At 49.0% G+C, this 21,520-nt stretch overlaps 1 protein-coding gene across 2 annotated transcripts in view; it reads right to left on the reverse strand.

The window, feature by feature from the left end:
• The window catches only part of LOC144500724 (thyroid hormone receptor alpha-like), a 455,024-nt gene that overhangs the window by 117,906 nt on the left and 315,598 nt on the right, over window positions 1-21,520 (reverse strand). The window contains exon 1 of one of the 2 annotated variants that reach the window (XM_078224094.1): window positions 20,692-20,906. The exons of the other annotated variant lie outside the window; for it this stretch is intronic. Coding sequence (XP_078080220.1) covers window positions 20,692-20,732 — 41 coding nt within the window. The 5' untranslated portion in view covers window positions 20,733-20,906. Of the gene's footprint in view, window positions 1-20,691; window positions 20,907-21,520 lie in introns of those variants that run through there. 2 annotated transcript variants of the gene reach the window in all.

A 21,520-nucleotide genomic window follows, 5' to 3' on the forward strand; every position in this document is an offset into this window, starting at 1 on the left:
GGAAAAGGGTGCTGATTGGTTCGCACGATGACTCTGATTGGCCGAGGTATTGCCATGGAGAATGGTTCACACGATGACTCTGATTGGCCGAGGTGTTGCCATGGAGAAAGCAACTTTTCCCAAAGGTAGGGGAATCTAAAACTAGAGGGCATAGGTTTAAAGTGAGAGGGGAGAGATACAAAAGTGTCCAGAGGGGCAATTCTTTCACACAGAGGGTGGTGAGTGTCTGGAACAAGCTGCCAGTGGTAGTAGTAGAGGCGGGTACAATTTTATCTTTTAAAAAGCATTTAGATAGTTATATGGGTAAGATATGTATAGAGGGATATGGGCCAAAGGCAGGCAATTGGGACTAGCTTAGGGGTTTAAAAAGAAGGGCAGCATGGACAAGTTGGTCTGAAGGGCCTGTTTCCATGCTGTAAACCTCTATGATTCTATGACTCTAACTAATTTACCCTTGCTAGAAGTGGCACAAATTACCCAGCGACCCAAACACTGCAAACAAAAGGAACATGTTCAAGCCTCCCGCCTTTTTTGAATTTCCCGGAAGTTGGAGAGCTGTTAGTACCCCATTGTTCCTCAGGGAGTCCAACTGGTTGTGGCAACTGGCACTTTCACCGGCATGTTGGTGTTTGGAGCTATGGATAGCGATGGTAGAGGCTCCAACTTTCTTTCCATCACTTGGCTGACCAGTAATCTCTCCCTCACTCTTATTATCTGCGTCAGTGAGTGTTGGAAGGATTTGCAGAGTAAAACCCAGAGTTTCCAAGTCAAACACCAGGATGATACAGACTTTGCCACAAAACATCCCCACACGATATAAAAACCTCTACATGTTATAAGCCGGCGAGTTATCTGACTCACAATGAGAAATGCCAGATAAAGGGCGGGATTCCTCCGCCCTGTTGTGCTGGTCGAGTAGCGTAGCGGGGCAGGAGATATGAGTGAGAGCCGAAAAGTCATGTTCGTGTCCGATTTCTCCCCTCCCCCGATATTGCTGGCCTCGTACTACTGGGGAAATCAGCCTCGCGCCCAGTAAGGCTAATACACAGTATGCTGGTAGACCGGGACGCCTGTGCAATAGCGCCCCTAGCAGTCTGCAGCCGGTTTCCTGGCGTGAGTAGACTCTGCCCACTCCCCTTGCTGGCGGGAATCACATTACGGCCCCTGCATTGCATGGAGTACTGTAAATTACCACCACTCACCTCGCTGGAAAAACAGGTGAGTAAAACCTCCCATTTTATCACCTGTTTGACACTTAGAATGTTTCTGAGGAAACTCTGCCCAAAATCTTAAATGATACATTGACAAATATTTTTAAGTTTTCACCTGATACAATTCCTACGCTGGCAGACACTTCTTGTCATTTTTAAAATGACTTTAACCATATGTATGATGAAATTGCTTGTGCAAATACATCATTCTGTAATAATATGTTTCCCCCACTAAATGACGGTACTGCAGTGTCGCCACTGGCAGGAGGGTGTAATTACAGCACAATGAGTTTACAGAGACTGCAAATATGGGCAATGAAATTCAAAATGGAAATATTTAACAATAGGGATAGGAGGTATTGACTTTAAAATGGAGGCTGATTTACATCTGCACCCCCTTGTCCAACTGTCAATCTGCCTCTAACCTGGTTTCACCTGAGGACTACACTTTGTGGTGAACCATCGTTGGTTCACCACTGGGGTTTGTTACTATGTTACTGTTGGGCTAGGGTGTTGTTACTGTGGGGGTTGTACTATGTTGTTGGGTTAGGGTGTTTACCTGTTATAAGAGTTATCATGGCACATTCCAGTGGGGTCCCGCCTCCGGTGGCAAGGTATAAGACCCCCTGCTCCGGCAGGACCCCTTCAGTCTGAACTGGTGTATTCGTGTTAGTAGTTCCCTTGTTACTTTATTAAAGCCTTCAATACCGAAGCCTTGGTTCCATGTGCTTATTGACGCGCATCAATTTAATAAAGTAAACAGAAAACTCACAACTGTGCAACAAGAAGAAAAAAAACAGAGAGTATGGAACAGATTCTAAAACCGGATCGTCTGACACTGGACCCACGTGCGGTCGGTGCAGCTAACACATTCGACCATTGGTGGAAGTGCTTTGAGGACTACCTGGCAGCCTCGGTAGCTATCACTACGGACAGTGATAGACTCCAGGTCCTCCACGCAAAGCACTGAGGAGATGCCTCAGGTTTTTTTCATATTATGCACAGTGGGTCCCCAACTACGCGGACAAAGCTCGTCCGCTCATTAAGTCCACGACCTTCCCACTTACGCCGGAGGCCCAATTGGCCTTCAAGGTTTTGAAGAGCGACATCTCGAAAGCCACGATGCACGCGGTGGATGAATCCATCCCTTTCCAGGTGGAGAGTGATGCATCTGACTTCGCCCTAGCCGCCACACTAAACCAGGCAGGCAGGCCCGTCGCGTTCTTTTCCCGCACCCTTCAAGGCCCAGAAATTCGGCACTCAGCGGTGGAAAAGGAGGCTCAGGCCATTGTGGAGGCAGTCAGACACTGGCGCCATTACCTGGCAGGTAAGCGGTTCACCCTGATCACGGATCAACGATCCGTGGCGTTTATGTTCAGTAACACGCAGAGGGGCAAGATCAAGAACGATAAGATCTTGCGGTGGAGAATTGAGCTCTCCACCTATAATTACGATATTATGTATCGTCCAGGGAAGCTCAATGAGCCCTCGGATGCCCTCTCGCGCGGAACAGGCGCCATCATGCAGGAGGACCACTTGAAGGCTCTCCACAATGATCTGTGTCATCCTGGAGTCACCAGACTCTACCACTTCATCAAAGCCCGCAACCTGCCCTACTCGGTGGAGGATGTCAGGTCAGTGACTAGAAGCTGTCGGATTTGCGCAGAATGCAAACCACACTTTTATCGACCAGACCGGGCACAATTGGTCAAGGCCACTCGCCCTTTTGAGAGGCTGAGTGTGGATTTTAAGGGCCCCCTTCCCTCAACGGACCGGAATGTCTATTTTCTCAATATAATAGACGAGTATTCCCAGTTTCCGTTTGTTTTCCCCTGTGCGGACACGTCAACTGCCACCGTCATTAAGGTTTTCAGTGAACTTTTTACCCTGTTCGGGTACCCCTGCTACATTCATAGCGACAGGGGCTCGTCGTTCATGAGCAACGACTTGAGGCAATTCCTGCTCTCATTCGGGATTGCCTCTAGTAGAACCACGAGCTACAACCCGAGGGGTAACGGACAGGTGGAAAGGGAGAATGCTACAGTCTGGAAGGCTGTCCTACTGGCACTGAAATCCAGGGGCCTTCCAGTCTCCCGTTGGCAGGAGGTCCTTCCAAATGCGCTCCATTCTATCCGCTCCCTCCTGTGTACGGCAACCAATGCTACTCCCACGAGAGGATGTTCTCATTCCCTCGGAAGTCGTCCTCGGGGACCTCATTGCCAGCCTGGTTGACGTACCCAGGACCCGTCCTTCTGCGGCGCCATGTGAGGGCTCGCAAGTCCGACCCCTTGGTCGAACCGGTCCAACTCCTCCACACCAACCCTCAGTATGCCTATGTGGCATATCCTGACGGGCGAGAGGACACTGTCTCCATTAGAGACCTGGCGCCCGCAGGGGACGTAGCAACTCCTGTCGCTCCTATTCCCCCAGTCACGAATCCACTACTCCTCATTACTTCCCCAGACGTGGCGCGGTCAGCACCGGGACCAGTGCATAACACTTTTACTCCCATGTACAGCTTGCCTGAGACTCGGAGATCGGCGCCACCATCATCATCACCACCACCACTACCACCAAACGTTCCAGGATCCCCTGCACCATCGCCTCACCAGGGCCGGCCGGCCCGGGAGTCCTTGAGGGGACAGCCAGACATTGCTTTGGAAAGAGCGCCACCACAAGCACCTGCTCCGGTTTCGCAACCGGTGTTGAAGAGATCGGCACCTGCTCCGGTTTCGCAACCGGTGTTGAGGAGATCGCAGCGTCGGTGCGGTCCTCCAGACTGTCTGGACTTGTGAATCCTGTGATTTTTCTGTTATTGTCTGTTTATATGACCTGTTTTTCGTCCACCCCGCCACCTTTTGTTCTTAAAGGAGGGGTGAATGTGGTGAACCATCGTTGGTTCACCACTGGGGTTTGTTACTATGTTACTGTTGGGCTAGGGTGTTGTTACTGTGGGGGTTGTACTATGTTGTTGGGTTAGGGTGTTTACCTGTTATGAGAGTTATCATGGCACATTCCAGTGGGGTCCCGCCTCCGGTGGCAAGGTATAAGACCCCCTGCTCCGGCAGGACCCCTTCAGTCTGAACTGGTGTATTCGTGTTAGTAGTTCCCTTGTTACTTTATTAAAGCCTTCAATACCGAAGCCTTGGTTCCATGTGCTTATTGACGCGCATCACACTTGATCTTAAATTTTACTTGCAATGTCTTTAAGTTGAAGTTTATTCGTCAGAGCTGAATTGCCTCCGCCTTCTTTTATTTTCTATTTTAAGTATTAGTGTCACAAGGGGGCGGAGGGGGGTGGCACATTGGCACAGTGGGTTAGCATTGCTGCCTCACAGTGCCAGGGACCCAGGTTCGATTCCTGGCTTGGGTCACTGTCTGTGTGGAGTTCTCCCCGTGTCTGCGTGGGTTTCCTCCGGGTGCTCCGGTTTGCTCCCACAGTCCAAAGATGTGCGGGTTAGGTGGATTGGCCATGCTAAATTGCCCCTTAGTGTCAGAGGGACTAGCTAGGGCAAATGCATGGGGTTATGGGGATAGGGCCTGGGTGGGATTGTGGTCAGTGCAGACTCGATGGGCCGAATGGCCTCCTTCTGCAATACAGGATTCTATGATTCTAAGTAGGCTTTCATTCACACTGCAATGAAGTTACTGTGAAAATCCCCTAATCGCCACAATCCGGCACCTGTTCGGGTCTCCTGAGGGAGAATTTAGCATGGCCAATGCACCTAACCAGCACGTCTTTCGGACTGTGGGAGGAAACCGGAGCACCCGGAGGAAACCCACGCAGACACGGGGAGAACGTGCAAACTCCGCATAGACCGTGACCCAAGCCGGGAATCAAACCCCGGTCCTTGGCGCTGTGAGGCAGCAGTGCTAACCACTATTCCACCATGCTGCCCGTCAGGCTTCTGGGGGCTACACTCCAAAGTGTCAAATATCTAAAATAAATAAGAAGTATAATTATTTTTGGTTGATTTTTCCTGAGTATATTTGTGCATATATGTGTTTCTTTGTGTAAGTCTGTGTATATCTGTGTAAATCTGCGTATATCTGTGTATATTGGTGTATATCTGTGTATATTGGTGTATATCTGTGTACATCTGTGTAAATTTGTGTATATCTGTATATATCTGTGTATATCAATGTAAATCTGAGTGTATTTGTGTATATTTGTGTATATCTGTGTACATCTGTGTAAATTTGTGTATATCAACGTAAATATGAGTATATTTGTGTATATCTGTATATATTTGTGTGAATCTGAGTGTATTTGTGTATATTTGTGTATATCTTACTCAAGGAGTAACCAATCAAAAAAGGTGCTTCTGATTGACCTCAAGATGTGGCCTCAAGCGTGGTTGGACAGTGCTGTTGGAAGTCACAACAGGTCCACCTCACATGTCCTTGCTGCTGACCCCAGGCTCCCCACGAACACTGTCACGAAAGAGTGCGGTAACAAGCGTTCTGAAAAAACTACTGCTCTGTGAACTCTCCCAGTCCCACATGAGGATTGCGCAAAAACTGGGCTCCAGCACCGTGACTTACCTCAACAGTAAGGAATTACAAGTTGAAGGAGGTTATTTCAGCAATTTGGAAAATGTCTGTACAAAATCTTTAAAAGGGCAAAGGAGAATGCTGGTTAAAGAAAGAACACCGATCATTCTGGGACTCAGCATTTCACGATACAGCCATAGTCCAAGATAATTGATCTGGCTTTCAACTGAGGGAAAAATACCCAGCGGGATCAGTGTTCGATGTCTTAAACATGTCGGAAGACTTTGAAAATCCGGTTGAAAACACATTGTTCAATTTTAGTTTAAGGTGTTGACAATAAGTTTGTCAACTTTAAGCAAGCCCAGATGGCAGAATGATTTCTTTCTCACACAGCAAAGAGATATTTATCTGGAGGTCTTCTGGTGCCGGCGGGTAGCATTGCCTACCTCTGAGTCTGAAGTTCTGGGTTCTGGTCCCAGTCCGGGACTTGATGGCCATGGAAGATGCGCTCATAACATGGTCGATTATTAACCTGTGAATCCCTCCAATATGTCTACGGCAGGCAGAGAGAGTGGGAGAGTCACCTGCTCAGCCGTGCTTGACATGGAATGGTGTCCATCAGCTTATTGTCTCTGGCGACCTGTTCCAGGAAAACGAGTGGCAGAAATAGACATGAGGCCGTTTGTGTCTGCCTCGTGGGCGGGGTGGGGGGCGGGGGGAGAGAGGGGAGGGGGGGAGGGGGGAGAGAGGGGAGGGGGGGAGGGGGGGGGAGAGAGGGAGAGGGGGGAGAGAGGGGGGGGAGAGGGGAGGGGAGAGAGGGAGAGGGGGGGAGAGAGGGGAGGGGGGAGAGGGGAGGGGAGAGGAGGAGGGGGGAGGGGAGGGAGAGGTGGGGAAGAGGGCCTCATGTGCCTCATATGTCTAGAGACATTTGGAGCGGAATTTTTGATTTGATTTGATTTATTATTGTCACATGTATTAGTATACAGTGAAAAGTATTGTTTCTTGCGACAAAGCATACCGTTCATAGAGAAGGAAAGGAGAGAGTGCAGAATGTAGTGTTACAGTCATAGCTAGGGTGTAGAGAAAATCAACTTAGTGCGAGGTGGGTCCATTCTAAAGTCTGATGGCAGCAGGGAAGAAGTTGTTCTTGAGTCGGTTGGTACGTGACCTCCGCCTGTCACGGGAGTTGTAGTGGGCGGAACACGGACCATGCAAATCCCCGTTGACCTCGGACAGGATTTTCCGGCCTTGGGGCAACTGCAGCCGGAAAATTCCGCCCCTGATGTCTTCTACGTCTATGTAGATACTTGAAACATAATTAAAACTACACAAATATCCGACTGAGAAACTGGATTGGAGAGTAAAAAGTAAAATGTTCGAACCGAACAGAAGCTCCATCGGCAACCGAAAGATGCTGGCTTATCTACAGTTTATTGAGATAGAAACTTAATCATGTGCAGAATATAGTGATTCCTTCTGGGCCTTGGGATGTGTTATTGGTGAAACATTAATGCTCAATAGTCTAAACGCTATTGTTAGTTTGCTCCTGGGGTTCTGTTTGCCCTGCCTTTGACGTGAGTGTTCCCCTTGTTGAGGTTTATTGTAGCTATGCTTACTTGTCCCCTTTAGGAGGTTTAGTATGTTCAGAATGGTCCAGATTTTAGACCTTCTGTTGTTGAAAGGAAAATCTAATCAAATTTCGCTTTGAGGTTCCAGAAGTGTGGTGAAAACTCATTTGCGTGGCACCTGTTTTTTTGGGTAGGCTGCAAAGTGCACGCGACCTGGCTTCCCCCACACACTTAATACAGGGCCCAGTGGAATGAAGGGTAGTTTTATTAATGTCCACTCCTGGGTTTTGGCCCAACACGACAGGAGAAGTGTGGGCTGCACCTGTCGAGGTTCCCAGTCTGCGCACCGGCAGAGTGGAGTTCCCTGCCAGGAGTGTGGCGATAGCTTTCTGTTTATTATTATTTGCTGCTGATTGGCAGACATTGCACAACTCATGTCAGAAGCAGCCCTGTGAGTGAAGACAGTGCGCTATATCCACCTGGAACCCCAGTGTGTTATTCCTGATTCTATTCATTCCCTCGAAACTGCTGAGCAAGAGAGATGTTTTCTATAATTAATTATCAACCCGCAGTCATTCAAAGTCCTCGGAGACTTGCTATGTATTCATAGTTTTAGGGTGACGTCTTTTTTTTAAAAGTTTATTTATCAGTGTCACAAGTAGGCTTACATTAACACTGCAATGAAGTGAAAATCCCATAGTTGCCACACTCCGGCCCCTGTTCGGGGACACTGAGGGAGAATCTAGCACGGCCAATGCACCCTAACCAGCACGTTTTTCGGACTGTGGGAGGAAACCAGAGCACCCGGAGGAAACCCACGCAGACAACGTGCGGACTCTGCACAGGCAGTGACCCAAGCCGGGAATCGAACCCAGGTCTCTGGCACTGTGAGGCAGCAGTGCTAACCACTGTGCCACTGTTCCGGCCTGGTCTATGCCTGTACAGCAACAACAACTTGTATCTATATAGCACCTTTAAAGTAATAAAACATCCTAAGGTGCTATACAGGAGAATTATGAAACAGAACATTTCACCGAGCCACATAACGGGATGTAAGGGCGGATGACTGAAAGTTTGGTCAAGGTGGTAGGTTTTAAAAAGTATCTGAAAGCAGGAGAGGGAGAGAGAGATGGGGTGGGGCGGTGGGGAGAGCGGGGGAAAGAGGGGGGGAGAGAGAGGGGGAGAGAGGTGGAGAGACGGGGGAGTGAAAGAGATGGGGAGGGAAAAGGGTGGAGAGAGAGAGGGGTGGAGAGAAAGGGGGAAAGAGAGGTGGGAGAGATGGAGAGAGAAGGAGAGAGAGAGAGGGGTGGAGAGAGAGAGGAGGAGAGAGGTGGAGAGACAGGGGGAGAGAGTGAGATGGGGAGGGAAAAGGGTGGAGAGAGAGGGGTGGAGAGAAAGAGGGAGAGAGCGAGAGGGGGAGAGAGAAGGGTGGGGGGGAGGGGTGGAGAGAGGGGGTAGAGAGAAGGGTGGATGAGAGGGGGAGAGAGAGAGAGGGAGAGGGGTAGAGTGAGAGGGGGACAGAGAACGGGAGAGGAGTGGAGGGAGGGGGGAGAGAGAGAGGGAGAGGGGTGGAGAGACAGGGGGAGGGAGAGAGGGGAGAGGGTTGGAGTGAGGGGGGAGAGGTGGAGAAAGAGGGGGACAGAGAAGGGGAGAGAGAAGGGGAGAGAGTGTGGACAGGAATATCAAAGTTCAATTCCTCCCTTAGTTCATCTGTGAAGGTCCAGACATGTTGTGGTCGTATTCCACAGAAAACAACTACCCTCCCAGTGTGTGGCATTGTGGTTCTTCAGGTGTGACTGTAGACAGTCAAACGCCAATAGGCCATTTAAGGGCAACATAATAGAGCCCAATTTTAACTTTGTTTGACATCTGCACATGGCGGCCTTCAGCTGCAATAACCTGACAGCGATCAGGAGTGAGCGGCCTATCCAGCCTGAGGGTACTGAGTCCAATTGTAGCCCTGTGACCACCCCACTAGAGTTCCGGTCAATGAACACCAGAGAGTCAGGAGGAACTCTGGTCCGTGCGACTCACTTCACTAAACGATTGAATCAATAGAGGAGCAACGATCTGTTTCGAAAGAGTCAGATTGACCACTGACCTTTCACCCTTTAACCGTTGGGATATGGGTTCAAATCATAGCAGATGTCAACTCTCTCATTGGGAAGGTGGAGCTGGACGGTGGGGTTGGGTGGGGGGAGGGGGGTGGGTTTGGGTGAGATCCAGGCTTGATCACTCCGTGTGTGAGAATTCTTGACATCAGTCTTCTTATTGGTTTAAATCTGTTGCTCTACTCCCATCATTTATTTGAAAGTAATTTTCTGGATTCCAGAATATAAACGACCATACCACTACTTGACATATTCTATAAATAAATGAGGAACGGTTGAGGACTCTGGGTCTGTACCCGACGGAGTTTAGAAGGATGAGGGGGGATCTTGTTGAAACTTACAGAATACTGAAAGGCCTGGATAGAGTGGACGTGGGGAAGATGTTTCCATTGGTAGAAGAGACTAGGATCCGAGGGCACAGCCTCAGAATAAAGGGACGACCCTTTAGAACTGAGATGAGGAGGAATTTCTTCAGCCAGAGAGTGGTGAATCTGTAGAATTCATTATCACAGAAGGCTGTGGAGGCCAGGTCATTGAGTATATCTAAGACAGAGATAGATAGGTTCTTGATTGGTAAGGGGATCAAAGGTTGTGGGGAAAAGGCGGGAGAATGGGGTTGAGAAACTTATCAGCCATGATTGAATGGCGGAGCAGACCCGATGGGCCGAATGGCCTAATTCTGCTCCTATATCTTATGGTCTTATAAATAGGATAAGATCTTAGTTGTCATCTTTGCACATGAGCAGCAAGCCATCACGACAGTTTTATTAAGTAAAAGAACATGATTTTCGAGATACTTCTATGGACTCCTCTGAGATCTCAGCAGAATATAGCAACATATATGATACAAGTCAGGAAGGTTCCATGATTGGTCCTTACTATCACGCTAGCCAATCGCGGCCGGGGTGCTGGCGTGAGGGCTAGAATTTGACTCGATGCATTCAATGCCTTTGGGATGTGATGCTGCACCTGGCCGAACAGCCAGTCAACATCCCCCACTTGAGGAGAAGAGAGAGCCCCCCCGCAGGCCTGTGGCACTGTCCTGTGGTGAGCGAGCAGGCAGGAGAGAGAAAGTCGACAGTGAAAGAGCGGAACCAGATTTGAGCTTGTGCACAAATTGGCGGAATTCCATTTTCAACCACATGACCGCATGATTCAGCGTGAGTCACAAAAGACCGGCTGTGGTAGTGCCTTCTGTTTACCGGGACACCACCTCAGTTAAGAGAATTGAAGATACTGTTAGTAAATAACTTGTGCACGTGGTCCAACCCCCCTCGTGTCACCGCACATTGTGCAATGTTAGCCGCACTCCCACATCTCAAAAGCATGACGTGTCAACTTCCGAGAGCTCTTAACACGTTGCTTGGCCAAGATACTTCCCAATGTAAACACCAGAGCTGCAGTGAGAGTTCAATTATAATCCCAGAACACAATGCTGATCTCCACAAAGCAGACTGTTTTGTCATCAGGTTTAATTAATCTATCGGTGACAGTACATGGCAGCAAGTAGATTTCACTCAAGCCAATATGCTTTAACATTGTCTTCACTCATCCATCGGAATTCTCCCGTCCCGCCCCGCCCGCTATGGAATCGGAGCAGGCCAGGAATGGACAGCAGAAATGTCCGTTGACCTCAGGCGGGAATTTCTGGTCTCGCTCGAGCAAGGCCGTAAAATCCCGTCCATCATGTCCGAACGTGCCCAGTGTAAACAGCAGGAACTTTATTTATGTAGCGCCTTCAATAGAACAGAACAATGGAATCGCTGCAGTGCAGGAAGAGGCCATCTGGCCCATCGAGTCTGTATCAACTCTCTGAAAGAGCATCCCAACCCGGCCCTCCCCTCTGCTCTATCCCTGTAACCCCGCACATTTACCATGGCCAATACCCCTAACCTACACATCTTGGATCACTAAGGGGCAATTTTAGCATGGTCAATGCACCTTACCTACACAACTTTGGACACTAAGGAACAATTTTAGCATGGTCAATGCACCTAAACCTGCACATCTTGGGACACCAAGGGCACTTTATCATGACTAATCCACCTAACCTGCACATCTTGGGACACTAAGGAGCAATTTAGCATGGCCAATCCACCTAATCTACACATCTTTGGACACCAGCGGACAACTTAGCATGGCCAATCCACCTAAACTGCATATCTTTGGACTGAGGGGAAATAGGAGCACCCGGAGGAAACCCACGCAGACACAGGGAGAAACGACAAACTCCACACAGACAGTCACCCAAGGCTGGAATTGAATCCGGGTCCCTGGCGCTGGAAGAAGCAGTGCTAACCACTGGGAGCCCTAATGTAGTGAAATGACCGAAGGCACTTCACAGGGGTGTTACCAAACAACATCTGACACCAAGCCATGAAGGCGATATTAGGTCAGATGACCAAAAGTTTGGTCAAAAAGGTACTGTTTAAGGGGGGAAAGAGAAGGTGGCGAGGCAAAGAGGTTTGGGGAGAGTATTCTAGGACCTGGGGCCTAGGCAGCTGAAGGCACGGACATCAATGGTGAAGTAATTAAAATCAGGGATGCTCAAGAGATAAGAGTTAGAGCAGCGCAAATATCTTGGAGGCGTGGAGGAGTTTACAGAGATAGGGAGGGAGTGAGGGGGTGGAGATGTTTGAAAAAAAAAGATGGGAATTTTAAAACCGAGGTGTCATGCGTTGATATAGGTCAAAGAGGTGAATGGAACTTGGTGCAATTAGGTTACGGGCTGAAGAATTTTAGATGATCCTAAATTTATGGAGGGTGGAAGGTGGGAGGCTGGTCAGGAGTGCAGCGGAATAGTCAAGTCTGGGGGTAACAAAGGCTCAGATAAGGGTTTCAGCAGCTGGTGGCCTGAGATTGGTGCTGTTATGGAGCTGGAGGTGGGTGGTCTTAGTGATGGTGTGGATACGTGACTGAAAGCTTATCCTAGGCTTAAACACAGCAGCAAGACTGCGCTCCGTCTGGTTTGGCCTCAGGCAGTTGCCAGGGAGAGGGATGGAGTTGGTGGCTGGAGGAACCAAGCCTGCGGTGAGGACAAAAGTTCAGGGAATGCAAACTTGGCAACAGTGAGTTGGAGGAGATTTCTGCTGATCCAGCACTGGATGCTGGGTGAGCAGGCTGACCATACGGAGATGGTGGAGGGGCGACGGCGATCAGGTTGAGCTGTGTGTTGCCAATGTACTCGTGAAGACATGTCGTGTTTTCAGATGATGTTGTCAAGGGACAGCATGGGCGTGAGAAATAGTTGGGGGGGTGGCCAAGGATAGATGGGGGGGGGGAGGGGGTGGCCAAGGATAGATCCTTGGGATAAATTAAGAGGCAGGTCTTTTACCACTTCATAGAATCCTTACATTGCAGAAGGAGGCCATTCGGCCCATCAAAGCTGTACCAACACTACAAACAGAGTATCCTAGTAACCCCGTGCATTTACCATGGCTAATTCCTCTAACCTACACATCTTGGGACACTAAAGGGAAATTTAGCCTGGCCAATCCACCTAACCGACACATCATTGGAGTGTAGGAGGAAACCGGAGCACCCAGAGGAAACCCACGCAGACACGGGGAGAATGTGCAGACTCCACACAGTCACCCAAGGCCGGAAATGAACCCAGGTCCCTTTGGGATTCCATGCATGTCCTGTGCTGTGAGGCAGCAGTGCTAACCACTGTGCCACCGTGCCGCCCCACTCGACAGAGCAGTTCAACCACTTGGAAACGACAATTGGTGATCCTCGTAGATTAATGCTGATTTTGCTCAGACCTGCTTATAACGAATGAAGGTGCTAATCTAAGTGGGATAGTTAAAACTGAATATGTATGCTTTGTACATCACATATGGACATTACCGCAGCAAGCTGTTTCATCCGCTGAAAGCAAGTGCAGGATATTGTGGCATGCAACACGCATGGATCATGGTTCATTCATTTCAAATCATACATGAAAATTGCTCTTAGCCAAAGATTCAGATGCACACTCCAGCTGACAGCATGGAATGTCTCCTTAGAGCGGAGAATGGGGAGACAGGGGTGCAGGCTAATGCTCTGGGGACATGGGTTCATAACCCACCATGGCAGGCAGTGAAACTTAAATTCAATGAATGAATCTGGATTATAAAGCTAGTCCCAGGCCAGGACACCAATCACCGATTGTGTTAAAAACCACTAAGGTTCACGAACATCCTTTAGGGAAGGAAATCTGCCATCCCTGGCTGGTCTGGCCGACACATGACTCCAGATTCACAGCAATATTCACAGCAAGGTCATGAGTGTAGCCCAATCCATCGCACAAACCAACCTCCCATCCACTGACTCTGCCTACACTTCCTGCTACCTCGGCAAAGCAGCCAGCATAATTAAGGATCCCACACGCCCCGGACATTCTCTCTTCCACCTTCTTCCATTGGGGAAAAGGATACAAAAGTCTGAGGTTACGTACCAACCGACTCAAGAACAGCTTCTTCCCTGCTGCTGTCAGACATTTGAATGGACTTTACCTTGCATTAAGTTGATCTTTCTCTACACCTTAAGACTGTAACACTACATTCTGCACTCTTTCTTTTTCTTCTCTATGAATGGTATGCTTTGTCTGTATAGCGTGCAAGAAACAATACTTTTCACTGTATACTAATACATGAGACAATAATAAATCAAATCAAAATCCAATCAATACGGTTGACTCTTAACTGAAATGGCCCAGAAAGATTGGGAACCAGAGGACTCCAGAGCCACAACAATGTGGTTGACTCTCAAATACCCTTTGAAATGAAGGGTAGTTAGGGATGGGCAATAAATGCTGGCCGAGCCAGCGAAACCCACATCCTGTAAAAAAATGAATTGAGAAAAAGATAAGGCATTGCGCCCTATCTTGGGCTTGATCTGATGCTTGATCTTTGCCGAGAAGCGCTGTGCTGTCCCTTTAAGACAACTGCATCTTAAAGGGACCGCTATTGTGCTATTGTACTGTTTGCATTCTGCACAGAACATTCCAGATTGCTGTGTTGAGATGCAGCTTCGAGGGAACACTGCCCCAAGGGGAGCACGCTGGCCCAGTGGTTAGCACTGCTGCCTCACAGCATCAGGGACCCGTGTTCAATTCCAGTCTTGGGTCACTGTCTGTGTGGAGTCTGCACGTTTCCCCCCCGTGTCTGCGTGGGTTTCCTCCGGGTGCTCCGGTTTCCTCCCACAGTCCGAAGATGTGCGGGTTAGGTGGATTGGCCGTGCTAAATTGCCCCTGAATGTCAGGGGGGCTAGCAGGATAAATACGTGGGGTCATGGGGATAGGGTGTGGGTGGGATTGTTGTGGGTGCAGGCTCGGTGGGCTGAATGGCCTCCTTCTGCACTGTAGGGATTTAATGAAATACAGCCCAAGGGTTAACAACCCTTTTCACTGTGCATGCTTAAGATGTTCTCTTTTTATTTCTGATTCCCAGCATTCCCTTGTTCCCTTTTATCATCAAGAGTTGTTGACTATTCAGCCAACGAAAGGGTTAAATTGCTGACTGGGTGATTGGTGTGCGGCAGTGCAGGGATCCTGTGCCAAGTGCTGCCTCTACCCATTGCCAACTCGCATCTATTCACCGGGATGAGGTTTAAAAACTCTTTGCTCGCACCCTGTGGGAGGGGGGGAACGTCCTCCCCAATCGGTAAGGCGGGGGTTAATGGAGCCACTTCCATTTCTGTTCCAACGCTGCAGCTTCCGTTTATTCATGGAGAGGAGAGTTGTTCATTCAATAATTAGCAGCTCCCGCAATCTATTCAATTGATTGCGGCGGTTGTTGACAGTCTCTGATACTCCACCACAATCTGGCAGCGAGACAATGCCATGTCTGGTGTTTACTATTGTCAACAGCGTGATCCCCTATTTCTAAACGTCATCTCAAAGCAATTCTTGGAACTCGGCACTTTGCAGCGATCTGTTCATTCACAAAACTCGGGTTTTCAGCATCAATTTACTCAGAAATGATAACTGTCCCTGGTCAGCCACTGAAGCTAAGTGATTAGGTTTAAAGTTTATTTATTAGTGTCAGAAATCATAGAAACCCTACAGTACAGAAAGAGGCCATTCAGCCCATCGAGTCTGCACCGACCACAATCGCACCCAGGCCCTACCCCCATATATTTTACCCACTAATCCATCTAATCTATGCATCCCAGGACACTAAGGGGCAATTTAGCATAGCCAATCAACCTAACCTGCACATCTTTGGATTGTGGGAGGAAACCGGAGCTCCCGGAGGAAACCCACGCAGACACGAGGAGAATGTGCAAACTCCACACAGACAGTGACCCAAGCCAGGAATCGAACCCAAGTCCCTGGAGCTGTGAAGCAGCAGTGCTAACCACTGTGCTACCGTGCCGCCCAATGTCACAATCAGGCTGACATTAACACTGCAATGAAGTTACTGTGAAAATCCCCTAGTCGCCACACTCACGGCGCCGGTTCGGGTTACACTGAGGGAGAATTTAGCACGGCCAATGCACCCTAACCAGTATGCCTTTCGGACTGTGGGTGGAAACCGGAGCGCCCCGGAGGAAACCCACGGGGAAAACGTGCAGACTCCGCACAGACAGTGACCCAAGCCGGGAATCGAACCCGGGTCCCTGGCGCTGTGAGGCCGCAGTGCTAACCACTGTGCCACCGTGCCGCTGCACGCCCCATGTATCTGGCATCCTAAAGGATAGAGGTCACGGGTTTGAGAGGTGTGTTGGAAGGAGTTGGTGAGTTGCTGCAATGCATCTTGTAGGTGATACACACTGCTATCACTGTGTGTTAGTGGTGGAGGCATTGAATGTTTAAGGTGATGGATGGGGTGCCAATCAAGCGGGGCTGTTTTACCCTGGATGGTGTCAAGCTCCTTGAGTGTTGTTGGAGCTGTACTCATCCAGGCAAGTGGGGAGCATTCCATCACACTCCTGACTTGTGCCTTATAAATGATGGACAGGATTTGGGGAGTCAGGAGGTGAGTTACTTGCTGCAGGATTCATAGCTTCTGACCTGATCTTGTAGACATAATATTCAAGTTCAATTTCTGGTCAATGGTAACCCCCAGGATGTTGATAGTGGGGGAGTTTAGCAATGGTAATGCCATTGAATGTCAAGGGGTGATGCTTGGGTCCTGTCTTGTGGGAGGTGGTCATTGCCTCGTCACGTGTGTGGTGCGAATGTTACCTGACACTTGGCAGCCCAAGCGTGGATATTGTCCAAATCTGGCTGTATCTGGACGTGGACTGCTTCAGTATCTGAGGAGATGCGAATGGTGCTGAACATTGTGCAATCATTGGCGAACATCGCCACTTCTGACCTTATGACAGAAGGAAGGTCATTGATGAAGTAGCTGAAGATGGTTGGGTCTAGGTCACTCCCCTGAGGGACTCCTGCAGTGATGTCTTGGAGCTGAGATGATTGACCACTGGAAACTCCACTGAAGTTTTCAGTGGAGAGTTTTCCCCACGATTCCCATCGACTCCAGTTTTGCGAGGGCTCCTTGATGCCACACTAAAATGCTGCCTAGATAAGGTAAGGACGGTCACCGTACCTCTGTTCTTGAGGTTCAATACTTAGTGCATGCATGGCCAATCCACCTATCCTACACATCTTTGGAGAGTGGGAGGAAACCGGAGCACCCAGAGGAAAGCCACGCAGACACGGGGAGAACGTGCAAACTCCACACAGTCACCCAAGGCTGCAATCGAACCCGGGTCCCTGGCGCTGTGGGGGAGGGTCAAGGCAGTGCTAACCACTGTGCCACCGTGCCACTCCTTTTCTGACAATCACGAGTGGACTAATGAGCCGGTAATTGGTTTGGTTTAAATTTGTCCTGCTTTTTTTGGACAGGTCGTACCTGGGCAATTTTCCACGTCGCTGGGTAGATGCCAGTGTTGTAGCTGTACTGGAACACCCACAGGATTTTAGAAAAATTTATTCTTTCACAGAATATGGGTGTCGCTGGCAAGGCCAGCATTTGTTGCCCATCCCTCATTGCCCTTGAGAAGGTGGCAGTGAGCTGCCTGCTTGAAGCACTGCAGTCCGTGTGTTGTAGGTACACCCACAGCGCTGTTAGGCAGGGAATATTCACTGATTACTATGAATGGAATGTAAGAGAAAGAACAAGAAGGAAATCAGTAAAAATAAATGGCTAACATGGAATAAATAGGTTCCGAACAGTGAGTTTAATATGTGATTAATTTATCACCAGGAACTAGAGGGGTTTAAGTATATTTGTGAGAAGAGGGAAAGAATACAAAGCAGTAACATCCCCTTAGAAGCTACTGAGGATCTTGAAATAAAAATCTATATGTATTTTGTTGTTGGCTATACAACAACAGTCACTGGAATCCAATATGGGCAGCACTGTGGTTAGCACTGCTGTCTCACAGTGCCAGGGACCCAGGTTCAATTCCAGCCTGGGATCACTGCCTGTGTGGAGTTTGCACATTCTCCCCGTGTCTGCGTGGGTTTCCTCCGGGTACTCCGGTTTCCTCCCACACTCCAAATATGTGCAGGTTAGGTGGATTGGCCACGCTAAAGTTGCCTCTTAGTATCCCAACATGTGCAGCTTAGATGGATTGGCCGTGCTGAATTGCCCCTCAGTGTCCCAAGGTGTGCAGGTTAGATGGATTATCCCTGCTAAATGTGTGCAGTTACGCGGAGAATGCCGAGGTAAGATGCTCTGTCAGAGAGTTGGTGCAGACTCGACGGGCCGAATGGCCTCTTCTACATTGTAGGGATTCGGTGATTCTAATACGTAACGCACCCCTAAGTTACTGAAAGTTAAGAAAATATAACTCTTGCATTTATGTAGTGCCTTTCTCAACCTCAACCCAAAGCATTTTACAGCCCATTCCGTCCTTTCGGATGTAGTCACTGTAATAATGCAAGAAACTCTGGAAATAACTATGATATTGTTGGACCCTAACAAATTGTGTTGTATCCCTCTCCTCATTAATTTTATGGAAGCATTTTGATCTGTTAGTTTTGAACCAGCAGAGAGACAAGTGTTTGTACAATGGGCTGTTTCTCACAATAACCTCGGTGTGAGGATCGGTACAAACGCAAGTCTTGTTATCTCTCCATCGCTGTTTTTGCCATGTTGGAAACTGGCTTGCAGCATCATTGTGCTTCCCAACGATCCCCGTCTGCGGTTGACCAGTCTCTGAAACCATTGCCAACATTCACCACCAATGTCTTTTTAATCACAAAACAAGCAAACGCTGTCCTAATATTAGCAAAGTGCTTGAGTGCTTGGCTTCATGCCGTATTTGGCGGATGTACAATTTTGTGTTCTGACAGATTAGATTCTGGTGTATGCGAGCCAGCGTCGCGATTTAATTGTTATTTTTATACCTGTGGAAGGAAATTGTAAAATTAATAAAAAAGCTACTTAATAAGTAAAGCAGATATGGAACGGGTCAGGATGAACAGAAAGGTTCTGGTAACCAGACAGACAAAACAGATTTGGCTCATATCTTGGGTTTTGGATCTGTGTTTTTCTGAAGCTTGGTCTCACAATTAAGAGTAAAAAAATTCTTTCTCAGCAATATCTGCAATGGCATCGATCACATATCCCAGCGTCGCTGCAGTTCCTCCAGTGCAGATTAGATATCCGGGCAGTCACCGCAGCTGGCTTTCCCGAGATGTTAGCAGATAAAGCAAATCAATCACAGAACATTCAGTCTATGTTTGGATCAGGTCGCTGCGAATTCCAAGCGGCACTGCGCCAGGCCAATCTACTACAAAGGCAAAAGTGATCTGGAGGTGATGCTCGGTGTGTGGTCCAGTCCCACCAAATCTGCGCTAAACTGACAACAATGCAATCGGAAAATGTTTCACCTTTGCTTCACCCAACACCAGGCCACAGGTAAAAGGCAAAGTCGCCCCAGTCCCAGTCCAAGTCGGCACGGTGGCACAGTGGTTAGCACTGCTGCCTCACAGCGCCAGGGTCCTGGGTTCAATTCCGGCCTCGGGTCACTGTCTGTGCGGAGTCTGCACATTCTCCCTGTGTCTGCGTGGGTTTCCTTCGGGTGCTCCGGTTTCCTCCCACAGTCCAAAGACGTGCGGGTTAGGTGGACTGGCCATGCTAAATTGCCCAATAGTGTCAGGGGGATTAGCGGGGTAAATGTTTGGGGTTGCAGTAATGGGGCCTGGGTGGGATTGTGGTCGGTGCAGGCTCGATGGGCTGAATGGTCTCCTGCACTGTAGGGATTCTACCACCATAAGCTGCTCTCCGCTTTGAGGGGGACAGCTGACTAGTGGTGATTTTAACCTGAGGATCACCACACTTCAGGAGAGGGGCAAGGTTGAGAAGGCAGGAATACCCTCAGCTGGTACGCGTGCAAGGCCACAGTAACACGACTCATATCACACCGTTCCATCTCACATATGCTACATGAAAGTTATGCACTTGGTTTAATGTTTATTTATTAGTGTCACAAGTAGGCTTACTCTGCGATGAAGTTACTATGAAAATCCCCTAGTCGCCACACTCCAGCGCCTGTACACTGAGGGAGAATTTAGCACGGCCAATGCACCTAACCAGCACATCATTCAGACTGAGGGAAGAAACCAGAGCACCCGGAGGGAACCCACGCAGACACGGGGAGAACGTGCAGATTCAAGTGTCCCAAGCCGGGAACTGAACCCGGGTCATTGGTGCTGTGAGGCAACAGTGCTAACCACTGTGCCACCATGCCAGCCTGGTCTATGCCTGTACGGCAACAACAACTTGTATTTGGGTTCAAATTGGGTTTGTTATTGGGTTCAATTCAGGCCTTGGGTGGTTGCGTGGAGTCTGCACATTCTCCCAGTATCTGAGTAGATTTTTACTCCATGAGAGACACACACAAATTAATAGCGGCTGGCATTTATGAAGCATCTCTTCATATCTCTCAGAAACACTGTGAAGCTTTTTTTTAAGAACACAATAAATGGCTTTGAAGTTGGCTTGGGCATCTATCCAATTTGTGTACAAGTCCCCGAGCGGCAATCAGATGAATAAGAAGTCAACCGGCCAGCCAGTCAAAATAGGTTAAAACCAAAATATATATATATATAAAAAAAGCACACTCCAGATGACAGATCAGGCTCAAAAAGCACAACCTTTCAAACTTTGGATCAACATTTTGCTTTGGGTAAGGGACCTGTTATTCCAGCACTCTTGAAATAAAACAAACAAACTATAAGAGGGTGGGCAGAGGGGGGCCGGGGGGGGGGGGGGGGGGGGGGGTGGGGAGCTAAACTCAGACATATTTCTATACGTGGCACAAGCCAACAAAGACCAGCATCCCAACTGGGCTCTGTTTACTTACTGGAATAATTCAACGCAGCCTCCTTGATAACCGGCCAACATTGGCTCTTCATGTGTTGTTTACACCGATTCCTGACGGCACGGCTGCCAACACTGCCAAAGTATTAAAGTCAAAACATAGTCCCTCTCACTTCACAGGCTTCTCAGTAACTTATTTTCCCGTTTTTTTTTCCTCTCTCCTCTCCCAGTGTAAATGCAGGCACAATTCCATATAAGTCAACAGCTGGAGAGACTGCCTCCAAGTGTAATCCCACCTCTTAGTGTACCGCCGTAACCTCAGCTGTTACTCAAGATCAAAGCCTGTCTAAATGCTCGAATTGGAATTTACCACTGATGTAGCCCCACCTCCCTCCCACAACCCCTCCGTCCTCCCTCCCTCCCTCCCCCTCCACCTCACTTCAGCTTACTGCGTGAATGATTTGTTTTGGCATCAAACGCACCCCCTCCTCCTCCCGCCCACCCTCCCACCCCACCGCGCCCCCCCCCCCCCCCTCCCCCACACCCCAGCGCTGTGTAAATAATTCAGGACAGTCACCAATCCCGGCCAGCTCTGAGACTGTGCAAGTTGCAAAGCAGCAGTTTCTAGATCAGACATCGGTCCCTCTCTCTCTCTCACTCCCTCGCTCTGCTGATCTGCCAGTGGAACAGCCCCTAGCCAGGGGCTGAGGGAGCAGGGTTTAGATCCAAGGTGGCTGATTAGCGAAGGGTTCTCTGCTCCCTGGTCCCATCGTTTCCCCCCCCCCCCCCCCCACCCCCCGCCCCCCCTCACTGACACTCTGACAGGAGTTGTGGCTGAACACTTAACCGCTCCAATCGACCAATCTGCACAT

Source organism: Mustelus asterias, chromosome 11 (assembly GCF_964213995.1).
Source record: "Mustelus asterias chromosome 11, sMusAst1.hap1.1, whole genome shotgun sequence".
Classification (NCBI taxonomy): domain Eukaryota; kingdom Metazoa; phylum Chordata; class Chondrichthyes; order Carcharhiniformes; family Triakidae; genus Mustelus; species Mustelus asterias.